The following is a 24,655-nucleotide window of genomic DNA, read 5'->3' on the forward strand; positions in this document are numbered from 1 at the left end:
CTCTATTTTGGGAGTTTCTCAGGTTTTATTTCTCCTTGAAGACACCAGTTCCTGCCCACCCCTCCCCCTTCCCTGGCCCACCACCCGCCTGGTTCCCCGAGCATAAAATCCAGACCTCTCGCCAGTGTTCCAGGCCGTTACAGGAGAGGGTCTCAGGGGGGTCTCCCGGCTGCCAGAAAGAGTCATGTGGGGAGGTTTTGTACAGAAACCCCAGGCCTATACGGACTAACTAAATCAGAGACTCTCAGGCCCTGGTTGTCAACTGGGGGCTGACTTTGCCCCAGGGGACACGTGGCAGTATCTGAAGACATTTTCGGTTCTCACGACTAGGGACTTGGTACCATTGTATCTCATGGGCAGGGGGCAGGGATCCTGCTAACCATTCTACAGCGCACAGGCCAGACCCCTATAAATGTCACAGAGCTGAGGCTGAGGGACTGTTGCAGGCATTGGTATTATTTTAAAAAGTGCCCGCCTCAACCAGGCGTGAGCATCCCTCCTGGCCCCAGGCCGGCTCCCGCCAGCTTCCTTCCTCACCAGCTACCCTCTCGTCCTTCTCTACCATGTTCTGCCACCACAGTCTTGTTTCCAGTCTGAAGCACATCCTGCTCATTCTACCCCCGGGCCTTTGCATGTGCTGTTCCCTCCACTGGGTGTGCCCTGCCCTGTCTGCACAGCTGGCTCCTCACACTCCGGTCCCTGCCCAAATGTCACTTCTTCAGAGAGGCTGCCTGGATCCTCCCACACACAATGCACGCCTAAGATAACTCCAGTCCCCCCGTCCCTCTGCGGCACAGCTCTGGTTTATTTCCTTCAACACACTCAAACAATCCTACTCAAACGATCTCATTACTACTTAGCAGTAGTCTGTCTCCCCCACTAGAATGACAGGACTCTGAGCACAAGGGCCACATCTGTCTTGCTCACCATCATCCCCTAGCATCCAGAGAAGTGTCTGCTACGTAATGTGTTTACTAAATATCTGGTGAATGAATGAATGACTGAATGGACAAGCTTTGGGGGACGATGGGGTTTGCAAGCTGTCAGACGGTGCAGTGCATTCACAGAGACCTGTGCTCTTGTCCTGGCCCCACTTTCCTCTCTTGGCCTCAGTTTCCACATCTGTAACATGGCCCCGATGGTTCAGTGCGATCGGGCCCCCCCTCATGAGGCCCTCCCGGCGACGTCAATTGTAGCGTCTTGCTTTGGTTTTGTCTCCATGGCACCCAACTGAGGTAGGTTGGTCCATGTTCCTGTCACCACCAGATAAATAAATTTCTTCCCACTGAGATCCTGATTATTTTGTAATTTTGTCTGGTCTATTTTTCTTTTGTTTTTTTTTCAAAAACTTCCCTGTTTCCATTTCCCTCTGCACTATGCTGGGTACGCAGTAGGTACTCCCTGGTAATACTCCCTAGGGTGTGGTTCCCGAATATTAGTCAGATTAGAATGGGCCGGGGGGCTTGGTTAGAAAGTCTTAACCTACAAACAGACTTGATTCACTAGGTCCAAGGTGATGTGATAGACTGAAAACTGGAGCCTGAAGATATCCAGGTTCTAATCCCTGGAAACCGTGACCTCAATATTGCAGAAGGAACTTTGTAGATGTGATTTTATTTTTTTATTTTTATTTTTTTTCAACGTTTATTTATTTTTTTGGGGGACAGAGAGAGACAGAGCATGAACGGGGGAGGGGCAGAGAGTGGGGGAGACACAGAATCAGAAACAGGCTCCAGGCTCTGAGCCATCAGCCCAGAGCCCGACGCGGGGCTCGAACTCACGGACCGCGAGATCGTGACCTGGCTGAAGTCGGACGCCCAACCGACTGCGCCACCCAGGCGCCCCTGTAGACGTGATTTTAATTGAGGGTCTTGAGAGGTGCCTGAGTGGCTCTGTTGGTTAAGCGTCTGACTTCGGGTCAGGTCGTGATCTCGCGGTCCGTGGGTTTGAGCCCCGCGTCGGGCTCTGTGCTGACAGCTGGGAGCCTAGAGCCTGCTTCGGATTCTGTGTCTCCCTCTCTCTCTCTGTCCCTTCCCCAGCTCACACACTGTCTCTTTCTCAAAAATAAACAAACATTAACAAAATTTTAAGTTGAGAGTCTTGAAATGAGAGGTGTTTCTGGGTGGCTGGTGTCCTAAATGCAATCACAAGTGTCCTTGTAAGAGTGAGACCTGTGACCATGAAGAAGGCTATGTGACCATGGAAGCAAGAGGCTACGATGCTGCCTCTGAAGATGGAGGAAGGGGCCACAAGCCAAAGGATGCAAAGAATGTTTCTAGAAGCTGGAAAAGACAAGGAAACGTTCTACTCCAGAGCCTCCAGAAAGGAGAACAGCCCTTCATTTTAGAGACCCACTCTGGATTTCCAATCTCAGAACTGCAGAACAATAAGTGTGTGTTGTTTTAAAAATGTCTATTTGATTTTGAGAGAGAGAGAAAGAAAGAGAGAGGAGCAGAGACAGAGGGAGAGAGAAAATCCCAAGCAGACTCCAGGCTCAGCACAGAGTCCAACGTGGGGCTCAAACTCACAAACTGAGATCATGACCTGAGCCGAAATCAAGAGTAGGATGCTTAACCCACTGAGCCACCCAGGCATCCCTAAATGTGTGTCATTTTAAGCCACCAAGTATGTGCTAATCACAATGTCCCTGGGAAACTAATACAGGTATAGCACCCAGGCATCTGCATTTGAAAGACCTTCTTCCCTTTGCTGGCTCTGACGCAGGGGACTCGCGTGGACCATACTTCCAGAAGCCCTGCTCCAGAGCTGTTCCAGGCTGCTTCTCAAACCAGCCCATCCCCCGAGAACCAAAGCATTTTGTCAGAGTCGGAGGGACCCTGCCACAAGCGTCGATGTCTACCTCCTCATTAGCAGATGGGGACACTGAGGCCCAGGGAACGCTGCAGCAAGGCAGAACGATGGGAGGTGTTTTCATTCAACTCTGTCGGCTTTCAAATTCCATTTGGAGTTTTTAAAATGAGCGATGGCGCAGACTGCCAATAGCTTTAGCAATAATCTCATAATGACCCAATCGTGAAACGATTTAGCAATCCTGCGGCTAATTGTATTTGTGGGTATAGCAATTGGGTAACTAGTTGGTTATTACTCATTCCCCAAGAGCCATACACATCGCATTACAAGGAAGCTAATCTTAGAAATACTTGTTAACTTCGATGATAATTACTAAGTAATTGGCTAGAACACGCCATTGTGAATTTAGCCGGAATATGCCAGGTAATTATCTGGTCTTATGTTCTCTGTAAAATAAATCCAGGGTCCAAAAATTGTTCCAGTTGGTTGGCTATTGTCCAACCATCAACCTCTGCCAGCCAATTATGCGGATGCAGGTGATTAATCCAATTACTCGAATACCAGGTTTCAAACCGAACGTTCAGAGAAGAGACCTGATGGTCAACAAGTGGACGGTACTAAATGGGAGAGAGGGATGCACAGAGCCCCTCCCTAAGATAAATATGTAATGACACAATAATATGGAATAAATGCCACTTGGGGGCTCATCTGGCTTCTTCACGCAAAATACCAAAACACTTCAGAGACCAATTACATGTCCCAAAGCTGCAGAGTCTTTATCACGGTGCCAGGAAAAGGCTGCGCTATTTGCGAAATCTGCAGGCAGTTATGGCGCTCGGGGAGGGGGGGAGGGGGGGGGCACAGAGTTTGTACATAATAGAAAAGGGCCAGAAACGCAGCTGGCTTACGGGATGAGTGACACATTTTCATAATGACCACTCGTTCTTCAAGGATGGTTGCTAACTGAATCTGTCCACTTCCAATTCGCCAGCCCTTGGGAAAGGGGTGAGGGAGGCTCGGGGAACTGGGATCCACCAATAACACCAAGCAAGTCGGAGGGCGGGAGGCGACAGGTTCTCAGAAGAGCCAGGTAAGGAGAGGAGATAGTGGATTTCAAATTTTTAGTTTGGGGATGTAAAAAAGAGGAGTCAACAAGCCAGAAGGTGAGGAGCTGACCAGAGAGAAATTTGGGGTGATGGACTGGTGGGAGCAGTGGGGCAGAAGGCCAGCAGTGTGCCCCCCAAGTAAAGGGCTCTGCACGAGAATGATGCATTCTAGATCACAGAGGAGGAAAGGAGGTGGCAGGTTTTAGAAGTGGCCACAAACTGTCCCCCTCCCTGCATCTATGTCCCTGTCACGTGACATTGCAAATCCTCCCATGCAGAGGCAGAGTCTGTTTCTTCGTGCTGGGAATCTAGGTTGACCACGCAACTTGGTTTGGCCAATGTACGTCGGCCAATGCAACACAGGTAGAGGAGGGAAAGGCCCTTGCCCATCAGGGCCTGACCTCTTCCTTCACTTGGAAGCCTGAGACCACGATGGGAATGAGCCCAAGCTAAGCTGTTGGGGGATAAGAGACCATGAGGAAGAGAATCGGGGCATGCCGGCTGATAACCTGCCAGCCTGCAGACATGTGAATGAGGCCATCCAAGAAGGACCAGCCCCCTGTCTGACCTGCCTGCTGACCACAGACGTATCCAAGAGCCCAGCTACTGGGCCTGGCTCAGCACAGAACTGTCCATAGAATAGAGGAAAACTCTGAGTGTTGGGGGTAATTTGTTACTCAGCAAAAGCTTACTGATACACTCACCTCATGGGAACAGCTCAGCCCCTAAATCTGATCTAAGCTGGTTATTTGAGAGCCTCTTCTGTCCTTTTTAGAGTGGAGGACGACCGTTTTTACCCTGGTCTAAGGACTGAAGAGCCATCTCCTGAAATCCAATCCTTTGAAAACATTTACCATCTGACACGTGGGTTCCAGTCAATCCATCATCTGCATAATCAATGATGACAGACAATAACCCATTTTCTTCTGACCACTGAGGTCTTATAAATGGACTCAAGGATGCTCTGTATCACAAGGGAACAGACCCGAAACACACCAGCTCTTCCCTGAGCTCACAGCTCCTGCTACGCACCTGCCGAGAGGAGAGGCTTGCGCGTTTGAGATCTTATCGCTTGAGCTGAGAATGGGAAGCAGACAGCTCCTAAGTGACTCCTGGCATCACAGGCCATACCAAGAACAGCACTGCTGTGGCCAGTCCTGATGCAGCGGGAGAACAGCAGCCAGAGGTGAAACACACACCAAAGGATAGTTTCACAACCGTTCGACTGACACCAAAGCTATTTTTTTTTTTTTTTCCAATGCCCCATGTCACTGGGTGAGGTTAGAGAGCAAGTTCAGGAAAGTTGCTATCGTTTGACGTTTTCTTAATGTCAGTTCTCTGTGCAGGTATCGACCGTGGACCCTGGATATTTAAGATAGCAACGGTAAAGCTCTCCACATGTCATCTGCTGCTTTAACGAAAGCCAGAGTAACAGCTGTCAGAATCTTAGTCCAGAATCGGCACAGCAGGGACCGAGGGCCAAATCCAGCTTTTATAAGTAAAGTTTTATTGGCACCCGGCCACGTACATCCACTTACATCTTGTCTGGGGCTCCTTTCCCACCACAGTGGCAGAGTGGAGCGGTTGCTACAGAAACTGTCTGGCCCATAAAGCCACAACTATTCTCTACTGGGCCCTTTACAGAAAAAGTCTGCCGACTTCTGATTTAGCCCAATCCGTTCAATTTACACATGCAGACAGTGAGTCTCAGCGATATCGTTTCACAAATACTCGGGACACGGTGGGGGGGGGGGGCATCTAGAACCAACTTTCCTAACTTCCATTCAGTGCTCTCCCCGTGGCCCCGCTCTGCCAAAGAGTTTTACCATCAAAAGCACTTCCTGGGCTCTCAAGTCTTAGAACCACACAATTATGATCGGTAGAGCTGGAGACACTCCATTCACCGGAACGACGAGTCAACCGGAAACCCCCACTTCTCAACTCTGCCAGAAGCACAGCTCTGGGGACGGACCCACGGGTGGGGATCCCCGGCAGGACTGACCTGGTGATGATGGCCAGGTGGGGCGGGCTCATGCAGGCACCCATGAAGAGTACCACGTTCTCATGCCGCGTCTGCCTGTAGGCCATCACCTCCCGCTTGAAGGCCTTGAGCTGTTCCTCATTATCCCTCTCGATGTCGATCAGCCGGATGGCCACCTCGCCATGCCAGCGGCCGTGATACACCTGCCCGAAGCGGCCCTTTCCAATGAGCTCGCCAATCTCCAGCTGCTCAAAAGGGATGTCCCACTCCTGCAGGAAGATGCTGGTCTGGCTGGCCTTGCGTGGGAAGCTCCGGGCTGAGAGCAGAGACAGGTTCATCTCCTCAAAATCGTCCTCCGACTCCTCGGCCTCGTCGTGGCCCTCTTCATTCTGTGGGCGGAAAGGGGAGAGCGGTCAGAGTGGCTCCTGACGCTGCCCCGCCTTCCCACGAGGTCCCACTGGGTCCCACTGGGACACGTCTCTATGTGCGTTTTCGGCTGGTGTGCACACAGACCTATTAGTGCAGGCCACTCTCATCTAGAATCGTATACAATGAAGGGGCTGAAAGGGAGATCGTGGTAATCCCACGCTCCTGTGTGCTAAGGGGGAAACTGAGGTTCATGGAAGAGAAATGCTAGGGGGCCACCCATTCCGGTTTGCTGGGACTTTCCTGGTCTGGGCACTGAAAGTCCCCTTGGTGGGGGCACCTGACAGGCTCAGTCAGTACAGCATGTGATTCTTGATCTCAAGGTTGTAAGCTGGAGCCCCACACTGGGTGCAGAGATTACTTAAAGTCCCCTTGGGAAGTCCTTCAGTCCCAGCAAACAGAGTTGACTGGTCACCCTGGGAGATGCCCAGGCTCTCCATCACACAGCCAGGCAGAGCTAGGGTTAAACCTCAGGTGTCTCAACTCCTAATATCCAACGCCCTCCTATTCTACCGTGATGTTTTGGCTTGTCTCCTTACGCGTGTGTGATAAAGGCAACAGGCTAAACTACGTGTGCCTCAGCTGTCTGCACACAACATGTGACGATCCTCAATGGAGAGTGCCTTTTTTATTTCCCCCGGGGAATTTGGAATGGATGAGTCAGAAAAAGGGAGAGGTCACAGCTACTCTGCACGGGCCAGACACCTGGGCTTCCTATGCAGCCGCGAGGGCAGAGAGGCTGGCTGATAGGATGGGCTTAACAATCAGAAGAAATGAGCGGAAATCTGGCCTCTGTGTGACTTTGGGCAAGCCACGGGACTTCTCTGAGACTTCCTTTTTCCCGTCATAAAGCGGAGCTGATAAAATCTGCCCCTGGGGATGGTGTGAGGTTTCCAATGACACGAAAGGCTGTTAAGTTCCTTGCACAGACCTGACCACCTGTATGCAACAGCGACTGGGCTTCCTGGGAAAATGCAGATTCCTGGGCCCCACCCAGAGCTGCTCAATCAGAAAGCAGCAGGCCAGGGCCAGAAATTCACATTTTTATCCAGCACACCCACAGGGCCCCCGGACACTTAGGCATGACCACCACGATCATTAGCAGCTCAAGGGCCAGGGACCCACCTTCCCAGCATGGGGGCTGGGAGCGTCCTGCCCCATGGCTTCTTTAGCTCCAGTGAGGGAGCAGCAGGCACCCCAGCCAGTGGGGATTCCCAGAGGCCTGGGGGCTGATTAAGCAGCCTGAGGCAGTGGCCCTTTGGCTGGCCGCTGGTCTTCCTGAGCCCAAACCTGAGCAAACTTGCCCCTCGCGGCCCACTCAGGAGAAACAACACAGGAAACACTGGCTTCCCCAGGGATAATTTTTCAACGACCACAATACCTGCTGAAAAGGACCTGGTTTTCTCTGGAAACCCTGGCTCTATTCCTTTCAGTTCGGGGCACACCTGCAGGGCTGAGGAGTCCATGGTTCTTACCCAGGACACTTCGTTTATTCCTCCAGAAGTTCTGGCGGATGAGAAGAAGCCCCAGACCATTCTCAAAAGCCTGCCAGGCTCGGTGTCCCCAGGACTCTGCCTCCTCCCACGTGTTCTTTGGAAGGCAGTGGGGCACATCCCCCTTGGTACTCACCTGGCCCTAGGCCGATTTTTCCGCTAAGAATGTAAATCTCTTGCCAACGTCTGCACAGCTAGTTTTTCCGTGATGCGCACCGTATAATGGCCCATCAGGCTTGGTGCCGGGAGGCGCCCCCGCTTGTTAGAACGTCCATCAAAAACAGGGCCACCCCACCGCCCGCCGCCCCAAGCCCTCCACGCCATTAAAGACATCCATCGGCTCTGCCAAGCGCTGGGCAACCCCAGGGAAACAGGTGCATCACTCTCTCCACATCTCACCTCTGAGGTTGGCTCCAGTTCAATTTGAAGTAATGGATTTCCTTCCAAGCTTTAAAGAAAAGAAAAATAGATGTGACCCTCGCGTGAAAAGGTAGGTCTGTGTATTGTTTAGTCGCGTATCAAGAGTCCTTGAACGGGAAGCCCTGGCCATCAAGCCCTCATCTCAAAATCCACTTCAACACTTGTGTCGAAACTAATCCTTAACGTCACCATGAAGAAGCGAGGACAAGGACACGGTTTTCAACAGACTTTCTGGGCTGCTCAGGGCTCATTTTTCTTTCTTGCTTTGGTTTCCACTAATCTAGCAGCTTCCTTATAATGCCACGGGTGGAAGAATCCTCAGAACTCTGGGTGTGTGCTAGGAAAGAATGAACGAGACCTCTAATGTTCACTCGGGTTCGGAATCTTCTGGAAGAACCTTAGCGTTCGGGATTACAGGTACCCCCCCCCCCGCCCCCTGCTTTTTGAAAGTCGGTGCCATGCCACTTTGCTTTTATGAAAGATCTACACTGGTGTCTGCTTTGCTGACCAAAAGAAATTCCAAGAGGACTTTTGCTTTTGTGGAAAAGGGTGACAAGCGAAAGTTGCCTTCAGCTTTTGCTTTGCCGCGAGCCATTACGGAGGCAGCGGGCACCCTGAGCAGTGTGAGTGATGCCTCCAAGCTCCTTCCCTGGGCACTACCCTCAGCATCTCAGCCTCAAACCTCCACACCTTTGAGCAGTATCTATGAGCATCTGTGCTTTATCGCGATTTATTTTGTGCATCCGTTAGCAAGATGCGTCCTAAGGTATCAGAGAAGCCTAAGGGAGAAAGTTCTCAGGTCTGGGGACACCCGCCAATTTCTGCATTATAAATGAATGATAATCGCGTCTTCGCACGACACCATGTTGGCTTATGAAAGGTTTTGTAGGAATGCTCTACTTTCGGATAGTGGGGGAAACCTGCATGTGTCAGGAACGGGGCGAGGCCCTCCGAGGGATACAGAGTCGAAACCTGCGTGGCTCCTGACTTTGGGGACTGTTATGTTACTACCGAAGGGACGAAAGCAAGTACGGAGATATCGTGCAGGAAGGCTGAAAGTGACACGGGCCAAAAGTCAGGCGTGAACTGAATAGACGGAGCATGATGGAAATTCCCCGGAGAGATTATGGGATGTGGTTTGAAAACTCGCAGTGTTTGAGTTGGCTGGATGTTGCCCATCACGGTGAACCAGGACGCGTGGAGTGAGAACGAACAAAACCGTATCTGGAAGGACTGGAAGACACAGGTGGGAGCACGCGCGCGCGTATGCTTGGGTCCGTGCGCGAGCGTGATGCAGTCTTGAGCTCGTGAGCTGCAGCTGTTCTGAGCGTGGGCGCAGGCTGAGTGCGGGGCTGGGGAGGGAGCAGTGTGTTTGCGTGTGTGAGTACTAAGTATAGATTGGGTACTGCGTGGGCATTATGGGATGTGCTCTGTGCAGGGGTTGTTCTGGGCACACGTGAGTTGGGTGTACCCCGTGGGGGATGTGGGGGGCTCACCGTGTGTTGACAGCTGGGTACGTACTGGGGTGGGAGGGGAGTGTTGGGGCACATGGCATGTGACGGGGACGTGGGGGACACTGTGTGTTAGAGGTGCTTCTGGGGGTGTGTTTTCGGAGTAGAGGAGGTGTATGTGTTTACGGAGTGCAGTGGGGAGTCTGTAACTGGGCTGCTGAAGGCGCAGAACCGGCGGCAGGAAGGAATCACAATGAACACCTCTGGAAGCTTAGCAGGGGCCCCTACCCACCCCCTCACTTGAGGGGCCACCCCTCTCCTAACCCTGAGACCCCAAGAGGCTGCGGACCCTGCAGACAGAGCCAACCCACTTCCGGGAGGGGCTCTTGGCCAGAGGGAGTCTGAGAGGCTGCAAGAACGAAAGGGGGAGAGAAGGGTGGGTCACAAAGTGCCCTCTGCTTTCCTATCAACCAGTCATTTACGGCCCGGCCGGCCCCGGGAACATCTGCCGGGAACTTGGCATTTTGGGGAGATCCGGGTGGAACAAGGCAGCTGGAGTCCCTCCTCACCCAACAACAAACCAGGCAGCCTTCCTCTGCCTGCATCAAGGCGTGATTACAGTCACTGGGCGATTAAATTACTTCTTCCTGTGAAGTGTTAGTGGCCGTCACTCCATGCGCTTTTAAGCAGATCGCAAGCAGCTACCGACGCCGTATTTCGCGGGCGCTCCCCGACTGCCAGTTAATAACCCGGAGTTCGTCTTGCACACGTTGTGGAATTGGCTTACGTGCAGCAGAGGAACGACCCGGAGCTGGAAGTCAGCACCATCTCCCTGGCAAACTGCTGCCCCCTTGATTTCACGGATGTACCACCTGGGTCTTTAACAAAGTCCGTAACATGGGGCAGGAAGGGCGCAGCAGTTAGGGGGGAGCCGGAGGAACAACCAAATGGGCAAAAGTGTGAGTTGGGAAACCGGTCGGATCGAAATTAGGTCTCCAGCATGCCCTACGCTTGGGCCACCGGCCGAAGAAGTTAAGTCAAGGAAGGTGGTTTCACTGTGGCTGCACAAACAATACCCCACCTAGAAAGAGAGTGTGTGTCCCAAGGACGCCAAAGGTGCCACGTACAGAGACATTCACTGCAGTGCTGTTTACAACAGTGAACTATGGGAAGATAGGAGATCTGGCAAGAGGGAAATGGTTAAGGCCATTGTTCTACATCGATAATAGTATTTTATAGCTATGGAGACCAAGGTCTATGAAGAGTCTGAGATCATATGAAAAATGCAATGCTATAGCTTTTTTAAGGGATAACAAAGCAGGCTGGAAGGGGCATATATCATGAGTCACAAGTATATAAAAACACGAGAGACAGAGCACACATCAAAATTCTAAGGGTGATATGATTATGAGTGATTAGTTTCCCTGTTTTTTTTTTTTTTTTTTTTTTTTTTACAGAACAGTCCACATTTCCCAAAATTAGTTTGTATTATTTTTATAATGGTATAAACCAGGGGCCAGAAAACTTGGTCTGTAAAGGGCCAGAGAGTAAATCTTTTAGACTTTGCAGGCCGTATGGTCTCTGTTGGGAACGATTCAACTCTGCTGTAGTCTGAGAGCCACCAGAGATAGTATGTCGTAAACAAATGGGCATGGTTGTGTTGCGATAAAACTTTATTTATAATTTTTTTTAATGTTTATTTATTTCTGAGAGAGAGAGAGACAGAGTGTGAGTGAGGGAGGGGCAGAGAGAGAGGGAGACACAGAATCTGAAGCGGCTCCAGGCTCCGAGCTGTCAGCACAGAGCCCGACACGGGGTTCAAATTCACCATGAGATCATGACCTGAGCCGAAGACAGACACTCAACCGACTGAGCCACCCAATAAAACCTTATTTATAAAAACAAGGGGCAAACAGGATTTGTCCCATAGACTGTAGTTTGCTGATCCCTGGTATCAGCCTAAATTATTCTTTTTAAAGGGAGGGACAATGACGTAGAATGACCGTTCTTTTATTAAGTTCTAGCTATTACCGAAAGTTAGCTTTCTGATCATAGAAAAGTCTGGGGACCCTGAGGAAACGGTCCAGCCCCTGGAAATCACACTTGACAAGCAGGGTCAGGACACAAAGCACAGACGACTTGTTGGGCCTAGGCTGAGGGAGGCTGTCATCCTGTCCCTCTCCTTGAGTCATTCCCCGTGTCTCTCTCTCCCTCAATATCCCGCCCCATCAATTCCAGGACCAGGAAGACAGAAGACAGTGACCCTGAGCAGACTGAAGACCCAGGACAGGAGAAGGAGGTCTCTGTTCCACTTACATTGGATTCGAGGTCACCGGATGCAGGATGACCTGGGGCGCCCGGGTCGGCGTCTCTGGCACTGGCACTACATCTGAGAGGCAGACGTGAGAGTCAGAAATCCAACATGGAGTCCACAGTCTCCCCCCAAAGACCTAATTGCTGGGAGATGGGGCAGCTAGTAACTTCTCACCAGATCACGGTGCCCCTGGGGCTGGCCAGTCCCCTCTGTCCCTTCCTCAATCACTTGCGCTTTTCCTGCTCAGAAGCACCAGTGTTCTAAGATGACATCCTGAACCAAATGCCCCACTCTTGACTAGGGGGCTGCCAGAACCCCAAGCCTCTGACCCGAAGCATCCACTGGTCACCTCCGAATCACCCCCCCCCCAACTCCTGAGTTCTCTTTGGGATGGTGAGGCCACTTGGTTTCACGTCTCCCAGTGCCCAACTCACCTCTGACCACCTCTCCCCTGCCACGTGGGCTCTGGACCCCTCCTTACCCTGGCCTGTCCCTCTATTGCAGACCACCTCCTCAGGCCTTGCCCTTGAGCCTTGGGATCTCCTTGGTACCAGTGTGCCCTTGGGGCCTCCCAGTCTTTCCTTTTCCACCTCTACGTCCCACCATTATCCTGGGGTCCAGTGGTCCCACCGCCATCCTCTTTGAGCTTGCCCATCCCAACAACCTTCGCCTTCATCCATTCCAGCAACCCACGCCCCTCAGCAGGCTCGTTCAGAAGGGCCTGAGCGTGCACGGACTCACCTGGGAAGATGAACTGCTGTTTGTACTTGTAGTAGTGGGACGCTGGCAAAAGAATGAAAATACCAACGTGAGCACTGCCCCGAGCTGTCCCTGCAGGTAACAGATTGGGTTCCCACAGCCACCACATGGGTTCCCTGCCCACCCTCGAGGGGTTCCAGATTTCTGCAGACCTTCTGAATGACAAGGGGCTGAGAGCATGTATAAAGGAAGCAGAGCTCTGGACATCCAAGCCAACCCTCCCACGGGCAGCTCCCGGAGAACAGAGAGTCACCCAGAGCACAATCCCATTTTTGTTAACTGCACAGGACACATACACACAGAGAAAAGTCTGTGAAACCATAATCTAAAATAGTCATCTTTTCCCCTCTTTGATTACAGACGCTTTCAAAAAATCCTTCGGGACACAATGAGATATCATCTCACACCTGTTAAGATGTCTACTATCAAAAAGAGAAAAGAGAAGTGTGGTGAGGGGAAGGAGAAAGGGGAAAGAGTGGGGTGCTGTGGGTAGGAATGCAAACTGGCACAGCCATTGGGGAAAACAGCATGGGGGTGCCGCAAAAAAAAAAAAAAAATAGCACTACCACGTGATCCAGCTTCTGGGAATATATCCGAAGGAAACGAAATCACTATTCCTGGAACGATAATCTGCACCCCCGTGTTCACTGCAGCATTATTTACAAGAGCCAAGACATGCAAGCAACTCAAGGGTCCACTGATGGGTGAACGGATAAAGCAAATGGTACACGTACACGTACACACACACACACACACACACACACACACACACACAAATACATGTACACATGTACATACAATGGAATGCTATTCAGTCTTAAAAAAAAGAAGGAAATCCTGCCATTTGCAACATGGATGGACCTCGAGGGCACCGTGCTAAGTGAATTAAGTCAGACAGAGAAAGATACTGTAGGAGACCACGTAACATGTGGAATTTGAAAAAAAAAAAAAAATTCATAGAAACAACCAGATGGGTTAGGGAACAGGCTGAAGCTGGTCAAAAGGTACAGACTTCCAATCAGAAGACAAATGAAGTCCTGGCGAGGTAACGCACATCATAATGACTACAGTTCACAATTACTGTTCTGTATCTTTCAAAGTTGCTGAGGGTAGATCTTAAAAGTTCTCGTCACAAGGAGGAAAATTTGTAACTGTGGGTGGTGATGGATAGAAACTTGGACTGTGGTGATCATTTCCCAGCACACATATGTATCAAGTCATTACCTTGTGCGCCTTAAGCATATACAATGTTATATGTCAATTCCATCTCAACAAAATTGGGAAACTATGCATTTCCTGTGTTTTTCAAATTTTCTACATTGAGCATTGTATTAGTTTTCCTGTTGCTGCTGTAACAAATTATGACACACTTGGTGGCTTAAAATAACACATTTATCTTCTTATAGTTCTGGAGGTCGGAGGTGCTGGAATAAGTCGTAAGGGGCTAAAAGCAAGGTGTCGCCAGGGCTGGTTCTTTCCAGAAGCTCCAGAGGAGAATCCATGCCTTGCCTCTTCCAGCTGTTAGAGCCCGCCTGCACTTCTTGGCTCTGAGCCCACGACTCTTAGTCTCTGCTCCCCTTGTCCTGACATCACCTCCTACCGTCTCTGACCTTCTTGTCTCCCTCTTATAAGGACCCTTGTGGTTACATTTAGGATCCATCTGGATAATCCAGGGTAATCTTCCCACCTCAGGATCCTTAACTTAATCATCCCTGCAAAGTCAAGTCACCGATCCACAGATTGTGGGGTTAGAGCGTGGTGAGTTTGGGGGTACCATTATTCTGCCTACCACAAGCATGGGTTAATTTCTGTATTTAGGGAAAAAAGAAATTTCCTCAACTTCACTGCTGATTCGCCCACAATTCATTTTACTCCCAGTCCCAGTTCCGGACATCCCTGAGGTTCCTCATGTTACCCCTTACTCCTGTGGGGTGGAGGGCCTGCAGCAGGGTGGGGGGGACAAGGGTATCGTGGGCAGTGGAGAGGCCACACTGAGCAGGAATGGGGTCAGATAGGAGTCCAAACTGGTGAACGTGCTTCCAGAAGCAATTTTATTACCCGCAGGGACAGGACTCACCAAGCTGACTCACCAAGCATTACTGCAGTGGTTCAGAGGCTGGGGCCAGGGGTTGACAAGCCATGGCCCAGGGGCCAAATCTGGACCATCGCCTGCTTTTGTCCATAAAGTTTTACTGGAACACAGTCACATTCATTCATTTGCATGCCGTCTCTGGCTGCCAACATGCTATGACGTCGGAGCTGAATATTTGCAACGACAGAGACTATATAAAATATTACCATCTGGCTCGTGATCGAAAAAGTTGGTTGACTTCCGGTGTAAAGCAAAGATGAGCTGGACAGCAGGAGTAGGAGGCCGATCCTGTAGGGCTGAATCCTCACTCTTCCTTCGGCTGTTTGTAAAGGCTTGGGCAACTCTCTCCGAGTCTCAGTTTCCACGGGAGTCTTTCCCTCGCAGGGCTGAGATCATCATTCCATGAGATAAGAGTGCATAGTGGTGCTGAATAAGCATTCGCTGCAGCGAACAGGCCAATACCTTTCTAAGCTCTCTTAATAAACACACAAGAATGATTTATAATTAAGAGAAAATCGGTTTCAAAGAGCGAAGTCATTAGCTGCCCCTGAGGCTGGAACTGATGTATTAACTCCCCAGGACAGAGAGGGGCCTGGTACCAGTGGGTGCACAACCCGTGTTTATTGAATTAATCCACTCTCTCCTAGCACAGCAATCCCCAAATATCCCAGATAGTTGGAATCCAAACGGATGCATTTCCTGATTCTGGAAAATGAGGTGCCCAGGGTGAGAAGCAACTCAGTCAAGGTCACAGAGCAAAGCTTTAAAACAAAACCAACCTCCAGGACTTCAAGGACCTTTCTGTCTTCTGTTAGATAACTTAGGTTTTGTTTTTTGTTTTTTCATCGCACGCAGTCAACAAGAGGCTAAAATTAAAAAAGAGAAAACTACCCAGGGTTCTCAAGAAGCTTAGCTGATCTCTTCCCTCCCCAGCGGGGACGGGGGATTCGGTGTCTGCAGCAAAGGATAGCCGGCGGTGACATTCTTTTATGGAGCGGCAGCTGGGCGAGGGACAGCAAAAACCGCTCTGACAAGGGACAGGGGTCAGGCAAAGGGACACTGGCGAAGGTCTCCACGCGCAGAGCCAGCCCCCTCCCTCCTCAACCCCTCCGTGTGCCAGAGAACAGCTCGTTCCTGATGATGAATCCGAGTGGCTCCTGACTCCCTGGCATTGACGAGGTCTTGGGAACTGGGAGTCCTCAGGTGGCTGGAGGCCAGAGAGATACGCAGGCCACTTTGAAGGCACTTCACTTCTACCCCGAAACCCTCCTTCCCTCCTTCCTTCCCTAAGGCCTCCCCCCAAAGCAGCCTGGATCGTCTTCTAGAAGGAAGGATGGACGGTAAGTCATCTTCTGCCTACACCCTTTAAATAAAATCTGGATTCCTGCCGTGGCCCTGCAAGGCCCGGCCAAGCCTCATCCCTGTAGCTCTGAGTCCTACCTGGTGCCACTTTTCCCTTATTCACGGCATTCGGGCCACGGGGACATTTTCGCAGCTCTTTCCCGGGGCAGGGCCTTTGCACATGCTCCCCTCCCTCTGCCCCGCCAACTCTCCCCCATCTTCAGAACTCAGACACCTCGGACCCTTCAACCTCAACTTGCTCTCCTCTTGAACTTGCTGTAGGGCTGCTGTACCGCCGTTCTTTCCCTTCATGGCACTTGGTGCGACTCATTTCAGGGGTGCGTCTGTGTGGTTAACCCGTCTCTCCCGCGAAGCTATAGACTCCACGAGAACAGGGGCTGCGGCAGGCCGAGTGAGGCCGCTCTGCCCAAGACGTCCACATCCTAATCCCTGGAGACTGACTACATCCGCTTCCATGACGAGGGTCCTTCCAAGAGGGAGGCAGACGGATCAGAGTCAGAGAGTCAGAGATGCGATCACGGAAACAGAGGTGGGAGTGCGGTGGAGCCGTGTGCAAAGGAACGCAGGCAGCCGCTGGAGGCTGGGGAAAGGCAAGGAAGTGGATTCCTCCCTGGCCCCTCAGGAGCAACCAGCCCTGTGGACACCAGTGAAACGGATTTTGGACTCGGGACCTCCATCACTGTAAGATAGCACTTCTGGGCTGTTTTCTCTTTTTAATATATGAAATTTATTGTCAAACTGTTTTCCATACAACACCCAGTGCTCATCCCAAAAGATACTTCTGGGCTGTTTTAAGCCACTAAGCTTGTGATGATTTGTTACAGCCGCCATTGGAAACTCAAACAGGGCATGTCTGGTGTGCCTACGGCTCTATACCTAGTGCCTTGTATACCACGGGTACATAGTAGATGTTCAATAAACATGTCTTAGGATGGATGCAGTCTGAGGGCCAGAAAATGACTTGAAGAGAAAAATCTGCAGCCTTGGGCAGTGCAAGAATTTCAAGTCATTCACTCATTCATTCATTCATTCGAAAAAAACCCCATTTAATTAGTGCCTTAAGCTGTAGGCAATGCGTTGGCCTTCAGGTGTAGAAGCGTGAATGAAGCAGACATGTTTCCCAGTCTCACGAAGCTGATAATTCTGATTGTCGCAGAGGACACGGACACTAAATAAGTTAATAAATGAACAAAATCATGGCAGGGAAGGAGCACTGTGGAGCATGGAGACGGAATCAGGGCAGAGTGAAGGGAGGTAGGGGGTGCTGAAAGGGAGGAAGCACACCCATAAGCCACCTGCCACGTCAAACATGGCCCCAGGATTCAGAGGCAAGTGGCGGAGAACAAGGAGGTCAATCATAAATCCTACCAAGCCTGTACCTTCGTTTTCCAACTAAAAACCCTTCTTCCGTATGTCCTGAGGTCAACATGTGAGCCAGATGCCTGTTAACCCCATAAACCCTTCTGGAAAAGAATGTTCTAGGTATCAGTCAATGCTGAGAACATTATGATGCCTAGGTATTAGCCAGAATAGTCTTCGAAAACCCAACATTTGGCAGGGAACCATAACCACAGCTGCCTTTCCCATCAACAGAGGCTTGTAGTCAAGGGTGTGACGGGTGACTAGGACCTTGTGTGAACAAGACAGGCACTTGTCATTCTGAGGGAATTTTGCTAAAACCTCCTAAGTCAAGGGAGAAGGTCTGGCTGCTCTTCTGGAAGGTCCCATTTTGTTTTCCACTTCAATATTGCATTTTGTGATTATTGTTCAATTATAAAACGGGTGCGTTCCTTGGTACTCTATACACTGTAGCAATGCATAAAATAAAATTTTTCTTCTTAGAAACAGCTGCCAGGAAGTTCTTGCAGACTTTTTTGTGCATATACAAATAGACAAGTATATATACACATGCATATAAACATACAACTATATATAATTATTTTAGAATAAATAGGATTTTATTATACCAACTGCTTTGCAAATCACTTGTTTTCCCACTTACAAGACATTGTGCATACCTTCATGTCAGGATATCCACAAAGAACCACCCCATTCTTTTTAAGGGTGGCTGAATATTTGGTTATGTAGATATATTACAGTGTATTCAACCATTCCTCTCTTGATTGTATTTAACCATTCCCCACTTGGGTTGAGTCCAAAGTTTTCACTATCGCAATGAAATCCTTACGTACAGATCCCTGTACCCTATGCGAGCATATCTGTATATAAAGTCTTAGAAGTCGTATCACTGGTCCACGGAATGTACCTATAAAACTTTGATAGACAATGTGAAATTACCTCCTCAAAAAGGATTCATTCGATCCCTGCTCTGAATGCCAGGGTATGTGAGGATTTCATCTTGATTTCCACAATTCGGATTACGCCCCTATTAACTAGCAGTGATGATGAGAAACGCCAGAAATGGTAGCCATGGCAATTTGTTATTCTTATGTTTATGTAATAATGGAACCAGCTGGCATGTGTCAAGACCTTCAGCGACACACTCGCTCTGCTCAACTCGGTACATGTATGATGAGGTTTGGTCCTTCCACGATTCTATGGAGTAGATGCTTTTATCATTATCCCCATTTTACAGATGAGGAAACAGAGGCACAGAGAGGTAACTGGTTTGCTCCAGCACGACGCCGAGATTGAGCAGTAGAGCTGGGATTTCAACCCAAGCAGCCCAGCTCCAGAGCTCATACTCCTAACTGCTGTTCTAAAGTGCCTGCCCTCGGAGGACCCCTCAGCCCACACCCCAAATGACGTCACTGTCATGAGATGCTCTGGAGTAGGTGCGGATCACTGGCAGGCTAGCAGCAAACGGGCAAGGACCCGTCCTTGGGGACCCTGCCCCAAAGAGTGAGGGAGCTAAAGGAAACAGTGATCACCCCGGGTTAGCCAGGTCTCTCGCCAGCAGAGTCTTCTAGGGACAGAAAGAGCTGTGGCACTCTGACATACAGGTCTCCCCTCAGAGGTCCCCTCCCAGCCCCTGGCCCATAAGGAAGCAGTGCAGCAGTTTCCGGGGAAATTCCCTGAAGTCCGTGTCTGGGAATGGGAGGGAGCAGGGGTAAGAAAGCGCCCAGACCCGCTTCCCCCCAGGTTTGGGGCGGAGGGACGGTCATGGAGTGTCAAAGCGCCCTTCTTGCATTTGCCCCCTTCCAGTGAAGCAGAAATGGACCATCCTGCAGGTGGCAGGGGGAGCACCCAGTCCGTGGACACAGCAGGCGGTTTTTGCCTAATTGACTCTGGGAGGCACTCGCTGGAATGATTCCAGCTGGTGACTCACATCATGGTCCTTGCTGGCTGCCCAATGAGTGAGTGGTCCTCATACCAGACAGATACAAGACTTCCTCAGGCTTGAACATAAGCAAAAAATCCCAATCTTGCAAGACTTCAAAATGTGCCCTCCTCCTATGGACTTAGCCCAGATCAAAACAGTGCGGGTAGGTGACATCTTGTCCTTAAACGGGTAGTTGTATCTGGGTTTGGCCAGGTGTGGGTTTGGGCCTTCATCTGCCTACTGGTCACTCTGTCATGGCTGATGAGGCTTGGAAGTGTGACCCGTGACCGCAGGACCGGGGATTTTTCCCTCTGCATGAAACCTGCAGGCTTAGGTGGAAATCAGTCCCTAGATCAGCACTGTCCAGTGGAACTTTCAGCGATGATAAAAATGTTCTATGCTTGCACTGTCCAATATGGCAGCCACCGGCCACCAGTGGCTAATGGGTAATTAAAATGTGGCTACCGTGGCTGAGGAATTAAAATTTTAACTATATTTAATTTTAACTCATTTCAATTTAAACGGCCACAGGTGGCTAGAGAGTACCAGAGGGAACAACGCCGTTCTAGACTCAGGTTCCATGGCCAAGTCAGACCTCATCCCACCGGCCTCCTTCCTGACATCAGCTGTGATGCTGCAAATATGGCTGAGCTGGAAAATCCTTAGGGCCCTAGAAGAGGAAGTGGGCTGGGCAGGACCTCAGAAGAGGTAGCAAGACTCTTAGGTCTGGCCCACCTGAGCAGAGAAAGATCTCTTTCTTAAGTCGAATGACAAAGGAGGCCAAGAAGCCAAAACATCTCATGAGTGGCTTCTCCAGCATCTCATAGCCCGGTGCACAGTCTCAGATCCACAGCGAGGTACTCTGGAATTTATGAGCTGGGAGAACCTTCTGGATCGTCTCATCCATCTCATCCTCTGAGATCAGATAAAGCAATATGTGGTGACTGACCTGAACATAGTAAGACTCACCCGCATCTCTTCAACCCATCGCCTTTAAGCGTGGACCGGCTGGACACGGCTCTGGTTCGAACCCATCCTCCCCCTCCCGCGGCCCCCGCGCCTCCCCAAGTGCAAAGGTACCTGGCAGGTTGAAGTTCTTCTGCCTCGTGCACTGTGGGGAAGGGTGCAGGGGAGAAGGCGGCGTGGCACTGGGAGGGAGGGGGGGTGCTGGCGAGGAGGGCGTGGAGGACGTCGTGGATGAGGGGTTGCTGCTCGAGTCCGGCTGGTAAGGGACAGGGATGTGGTCCTGCGGAAAGAAAACAGGGCAGGGGACAGGGGCAGGCACAGATGCAGAGACACGTGAGTGAGAGTGAGCAAGCAGGAAGGAACCCCACCCCGGCATCCTTAGTCCCCCCCTTTCCTCAGCCACCAGAACCTTCCAAAGTCCCACCTGCTTCATCATCCCCACCTGCAAGCTGGGTTGCATCCAGCTGTGGAAGGAACAGTTTCTGGCATCAATTTCCTGTCCGCTGTTTGGACTCCGGACTGAAAGGTTACCACATAATGAAAGCCACGGAGGCGACAGCCAAGCTCCCTGCGCCTTTTTGATTTTGGAAAGTCCCACGCCGAGGTGCCCAGAGTACTCTTTCCATCCTAACACCTCTCCTCCCAAGTGTTTATTAAAGAATCGACAGCCTGGCCGCTCCAGAGAGAACGCGAAAGCATCTTCCCTCACGTGTCAGGCAGAGCCGGCGTGGCCTCTGCTGGGCCCCGAACCTGCTCTAAGCAAACCCGAAGACGGAACCCCCGCGTGCACCCTCAGAAGGGCCCTGGCGGCGGTGGGATCGGGAGCAGGGTAGTGGCTTGAATGGTGTCCCTCAAAAGACCTGCCCCCTGGGAAACTCAGAACATGAGCCTATCTGGGAAAAAGGTCTTTGCAGATGTCATTAAGGTACAGATCTCAAGAGGAGATCATTCTGGATTCAGGTGGGCCCTGAATCCCATTCCAGGTGCCCTTATAAGAAATGGAAAATGAGAGACACACACAGAGGAAAAGACCCCATGAAGACAGAGATAGAGACTGGATTGTCGCATCTATAAGCCAAGGAACACTTAGGATTGCCAGAGCCACCAGAGGTTAGGGAAGAGGCATGGAATGGATCCTCGCTCAGAGCCTCCAAAAGGAACCAATCCCACACTAACACCTTGTTTTCAGACTTCCGGCCTCCAGAACTGCGAGGGGGAAAAAAGGTCTGTTGTTTAAGCTGCCCAGTTTGTGGTCATTTGTTAAGGCAGCCCCAGGAAACTAAAACCAGCAGGAGCCCGAGTCAGGCAAACCCAGATTCAAATCCCATAGCCACCCCTTCCCCATACATTCTGGACAAAACGCTTAACCTCTCCAACCCTCAGTTTTGCCTCCTGTAAAGTGGGAATAATGCCAGCAAACCTCAACATCATATAAAAGGGATTCCTGCCTCTCAATCTCAGCATCGCTGGAACTGTAATCTGTCCACTCACAAGACAGTGGTCACTTGGTCCCTCTATTACTCAGAGGTCCATCACTCTGACTGGTTCCGGGTGCCTGGGGATGGTTTTGTAGGACCTGGTTATTTTACAACAGGTACGTTTACCTGCCAAACTCCAGGGTCAGTGTGAGAAACACCAACCAGCATAGGAGGGCAAGAAGGGGGACAGGAAACGGGCATTCTCCATCAGATGCCCAATGGGTGCCTATGCTGTGATGTCACCCTCCCAGAGCCCACTCACTCCCCCTGCCTCCAAGTAAGTGACTTCACTTCTGGGAATTTCAGTCTCTCCTTGTCCCTCACACGGGCTAAGAACACCCACCTGCTGGGTCCGCTGTGAAGTTTCAATGAGGTTATGAATGTACCTACACCCCTCCCACTGGGCCGAGGCACACTTTGTTGTCAACCAATGGTTGTGATTATGTTGACGACATAATTTGCAATTGAGCTTTTTATTCGGGATAACTGTGGATTCACATGCAGTTTCTTTGAAGTTTATTTATGGGGGGTGGGTGGGTAGAGAGAGAATCCCAAGCCACCTCTGCACTGTCAGCACAGAGCCCAACGTGGAGCTCGGTCTCATGAACCCTGAGATCGTGACCTGAGCCAAAACCAAGAGTTGGACGCTTGACTGAGCCACTCAGGTGCCCCCATACGCAGTTTTAAGAAGTAGTAGAGATCTGGGGTGCCTGGGTGGCTCAGTCAGTTGAGCGTCCAACTTCAGTTCAGGTCATGATCTTGGGGTTTGTGAGTTTGAGTCCCGCATCGGGCTCTGTGCTGACAGCTCAGAGCCTGGAACCTGCTTTGGATTCTGTGTCTCCCTCTCTCTGCCTCTCCCCCACTTGCATGCTGTCTCTCTCCAAAATAAATAAATTGTTTTTCAAAAAAAGAAGTAACGGAGATCTCATGCAGGCTTCACCAGCTTTCTCTGATGTTTGCATCTTGCAAAATGATAGCACGATATCACAACACAGATGGCGAGCAGATACAGTCCACATACAGAACATTTCCGCCACCCCAGGGACCCCTCATGTTGTGCTTTTATAGCTACCCCATTTCCTTCTCTGTCTCCTCACATGCCTCCCTCCCATCTTTAACCCATGGCACCACTAATCTGTTCCCCATTTCTATAATTTTGTCATTTCAAGAATGCTCTATGCATGGAATCATCCAGTATGGAACCTTTTTGTATTGGCGCTTCTTTTTCCCCACTCAGAAAAACTATCTGGAGATGCATCCAAGTTGTTGAATATATCAATAGTTTGTTCCTTTTGATGGCTGAGTAGTATTTCATCACATGGATGTACCACAGTGTGTGTGACCATTCGCCCATTGAAGGACAGCTGGGTTGTTTCCCCTCCGTGGCTACTGTGGATAAAGCTTCCATGAACATTCAGGTATAGGTTTTGTATGAACAAATTTTATTTCTCTGGGATAAATGCCCAGGAGTGCAATTTCTTGACAGCACATTAACTGCCATGCTTAGTTTCAGTTTTGTATTTTTGTATTTTTATATTTTAATGTTTATGTATTTCTGAGAGAGAGACAGAGAGTGAGTGGGGGGAGAGGCAGAGAAGAGGAGACGCAGAATCCAAAACAGGTTCCAGGCTCCGAGCTGTCAGCACAGAGCCCGACAGGAGGCTTGAACTCATGAACTGCGAGATCATGACCTGAGCCGAAGTTGACTGCCCAACTGACTAAGCCACCCAGGAACCCCAGTCATGTTTAGTTTTTAAAGAAGATGCGAAAACCATTCTCCAGAATGGGTACACTATTTTACACCAACAATGTATGAGTGACTGATTTTCTCTGCATCCGAGCCAGTGTTTGGTATTGTCACTATTTTTTTATTTTAGCCATTTTGATAGGAGTACAGTGACATTTCACAGTAGTTTTAATTTGCATTGTAATGGCTAATGATATTGAACATCTTTTCATGTGTTTACTTGCCATCTGTATATCCTCTTTGGTCTTGATTACTGTTAACTATGTAATAAGCTTTGAATTTGGGCAGACTGATTCCTCCCACGTTATTCTTTTTCAAAACTGTTTTTAGTTATTCAAGTTCCTTTGCCTTTTCATATAACATTTAGAATAATTTTGTCTTCATCTACAAAAAAAATATTTTGCTGGGATTGTGATAGGAATTGGGCATCAATTTTGAGGAGAACTGACATCCTAACTATGTTGCATCTTCCAATCCATGAACATGGTATGCGTATCAGCTTCTAAATCAGAAAAACAGGAACAGGGGTTTATGTCTTTTGCCCATTTTGAGAAGTTCTTACCCATCATTTCTTGGAGAATTTTTTCAGCCCTGCCCTCTTTATTCTTTCCTTCAGCACTCTGATGACAGCAATGTTGGACCTTTTATTATTGTCCCAAGGGTCCCTGTGGTCCTACTCATTTTTTTTTTTAGTCAATTGTCTTTCTGTTATCGAGACTGTGTAATTTCTACTGTTGTATCTTCAAGCTCACATATTCTTTCCTCTGTCTCTCCATTCTGTCACCGAGTCTCTCCACTGAGTTTTTACTTTTAATTATTGCATTTCCTAGTTATATGTTCTGAAATTTTCATATGGTTCCTCTTTATATCTTCTATTCATTTGCTGAGACTTTGTATTTCTTTGCAGTGATTTCCTACTTTTTTCGTGTGTTTCAAGAGTGTTTGTAATTGCTTGCTGAAATAGTT

General features: G+C 49.9%; 1 protein-coding gene across 3 annotated transcripts in view; it reads right to left on the reverse strand.

Moving 5' to 3' along the window:
- The window catches only part of KSR2 (kinase suppressor of ras 2), a 442,708-nt gene that overhangs the window by 67,750 nt on the left and 350,303 nt on the right, over positions 1 to 24,655 (reverse strand). For all 3 annotated transcript variants that reach the window (XM_045459434.1, XM_045459431.1, XM_045459432.1), the window contains exons 10-14: positions 20,579 to 20,744; positions 12,744 to 12,785; positions 12,005 to 12,077; positions 8,217 to 8,265; positions 5,920 to 6,287 (exon numbers count right to left, since the gene is read on the reverse strand). In XM_045459434.1, coding sequence (XP_045315390.1) covers positions 5,920 to 6,287; positions 8,217 to 8,265; positions 12,005 to 12,077; positions 12,744 to 12,785; positions 20,579 to 20,744 — 698 coding nt within the window. The remainder of the gene's footprint in view (positions 1 to 5,919; positions 6,288 to 8,216; positions 8,266 to 12,004; positions 12,078 to 12,743; positions 12,786 to 20,578; positions 20,745 to 24,655) is intronic.

Source organism: Leopardus geoffroyi, chromosome D3, assembly GCF_018350155.1.
Source record: "Leopardus geoffroyi isolate Oge1 chromosome D3, O.geoffroyi_Oge1_pat1.0, whole genome shotgun sequence".
In the NCBI taxonomy this organism is placed as follows: Eukaryota; Metazoa; Chordata; class Mammalia; order Carnivora; family Felidae; genus Leopardus; species Leopardus geoffroyi.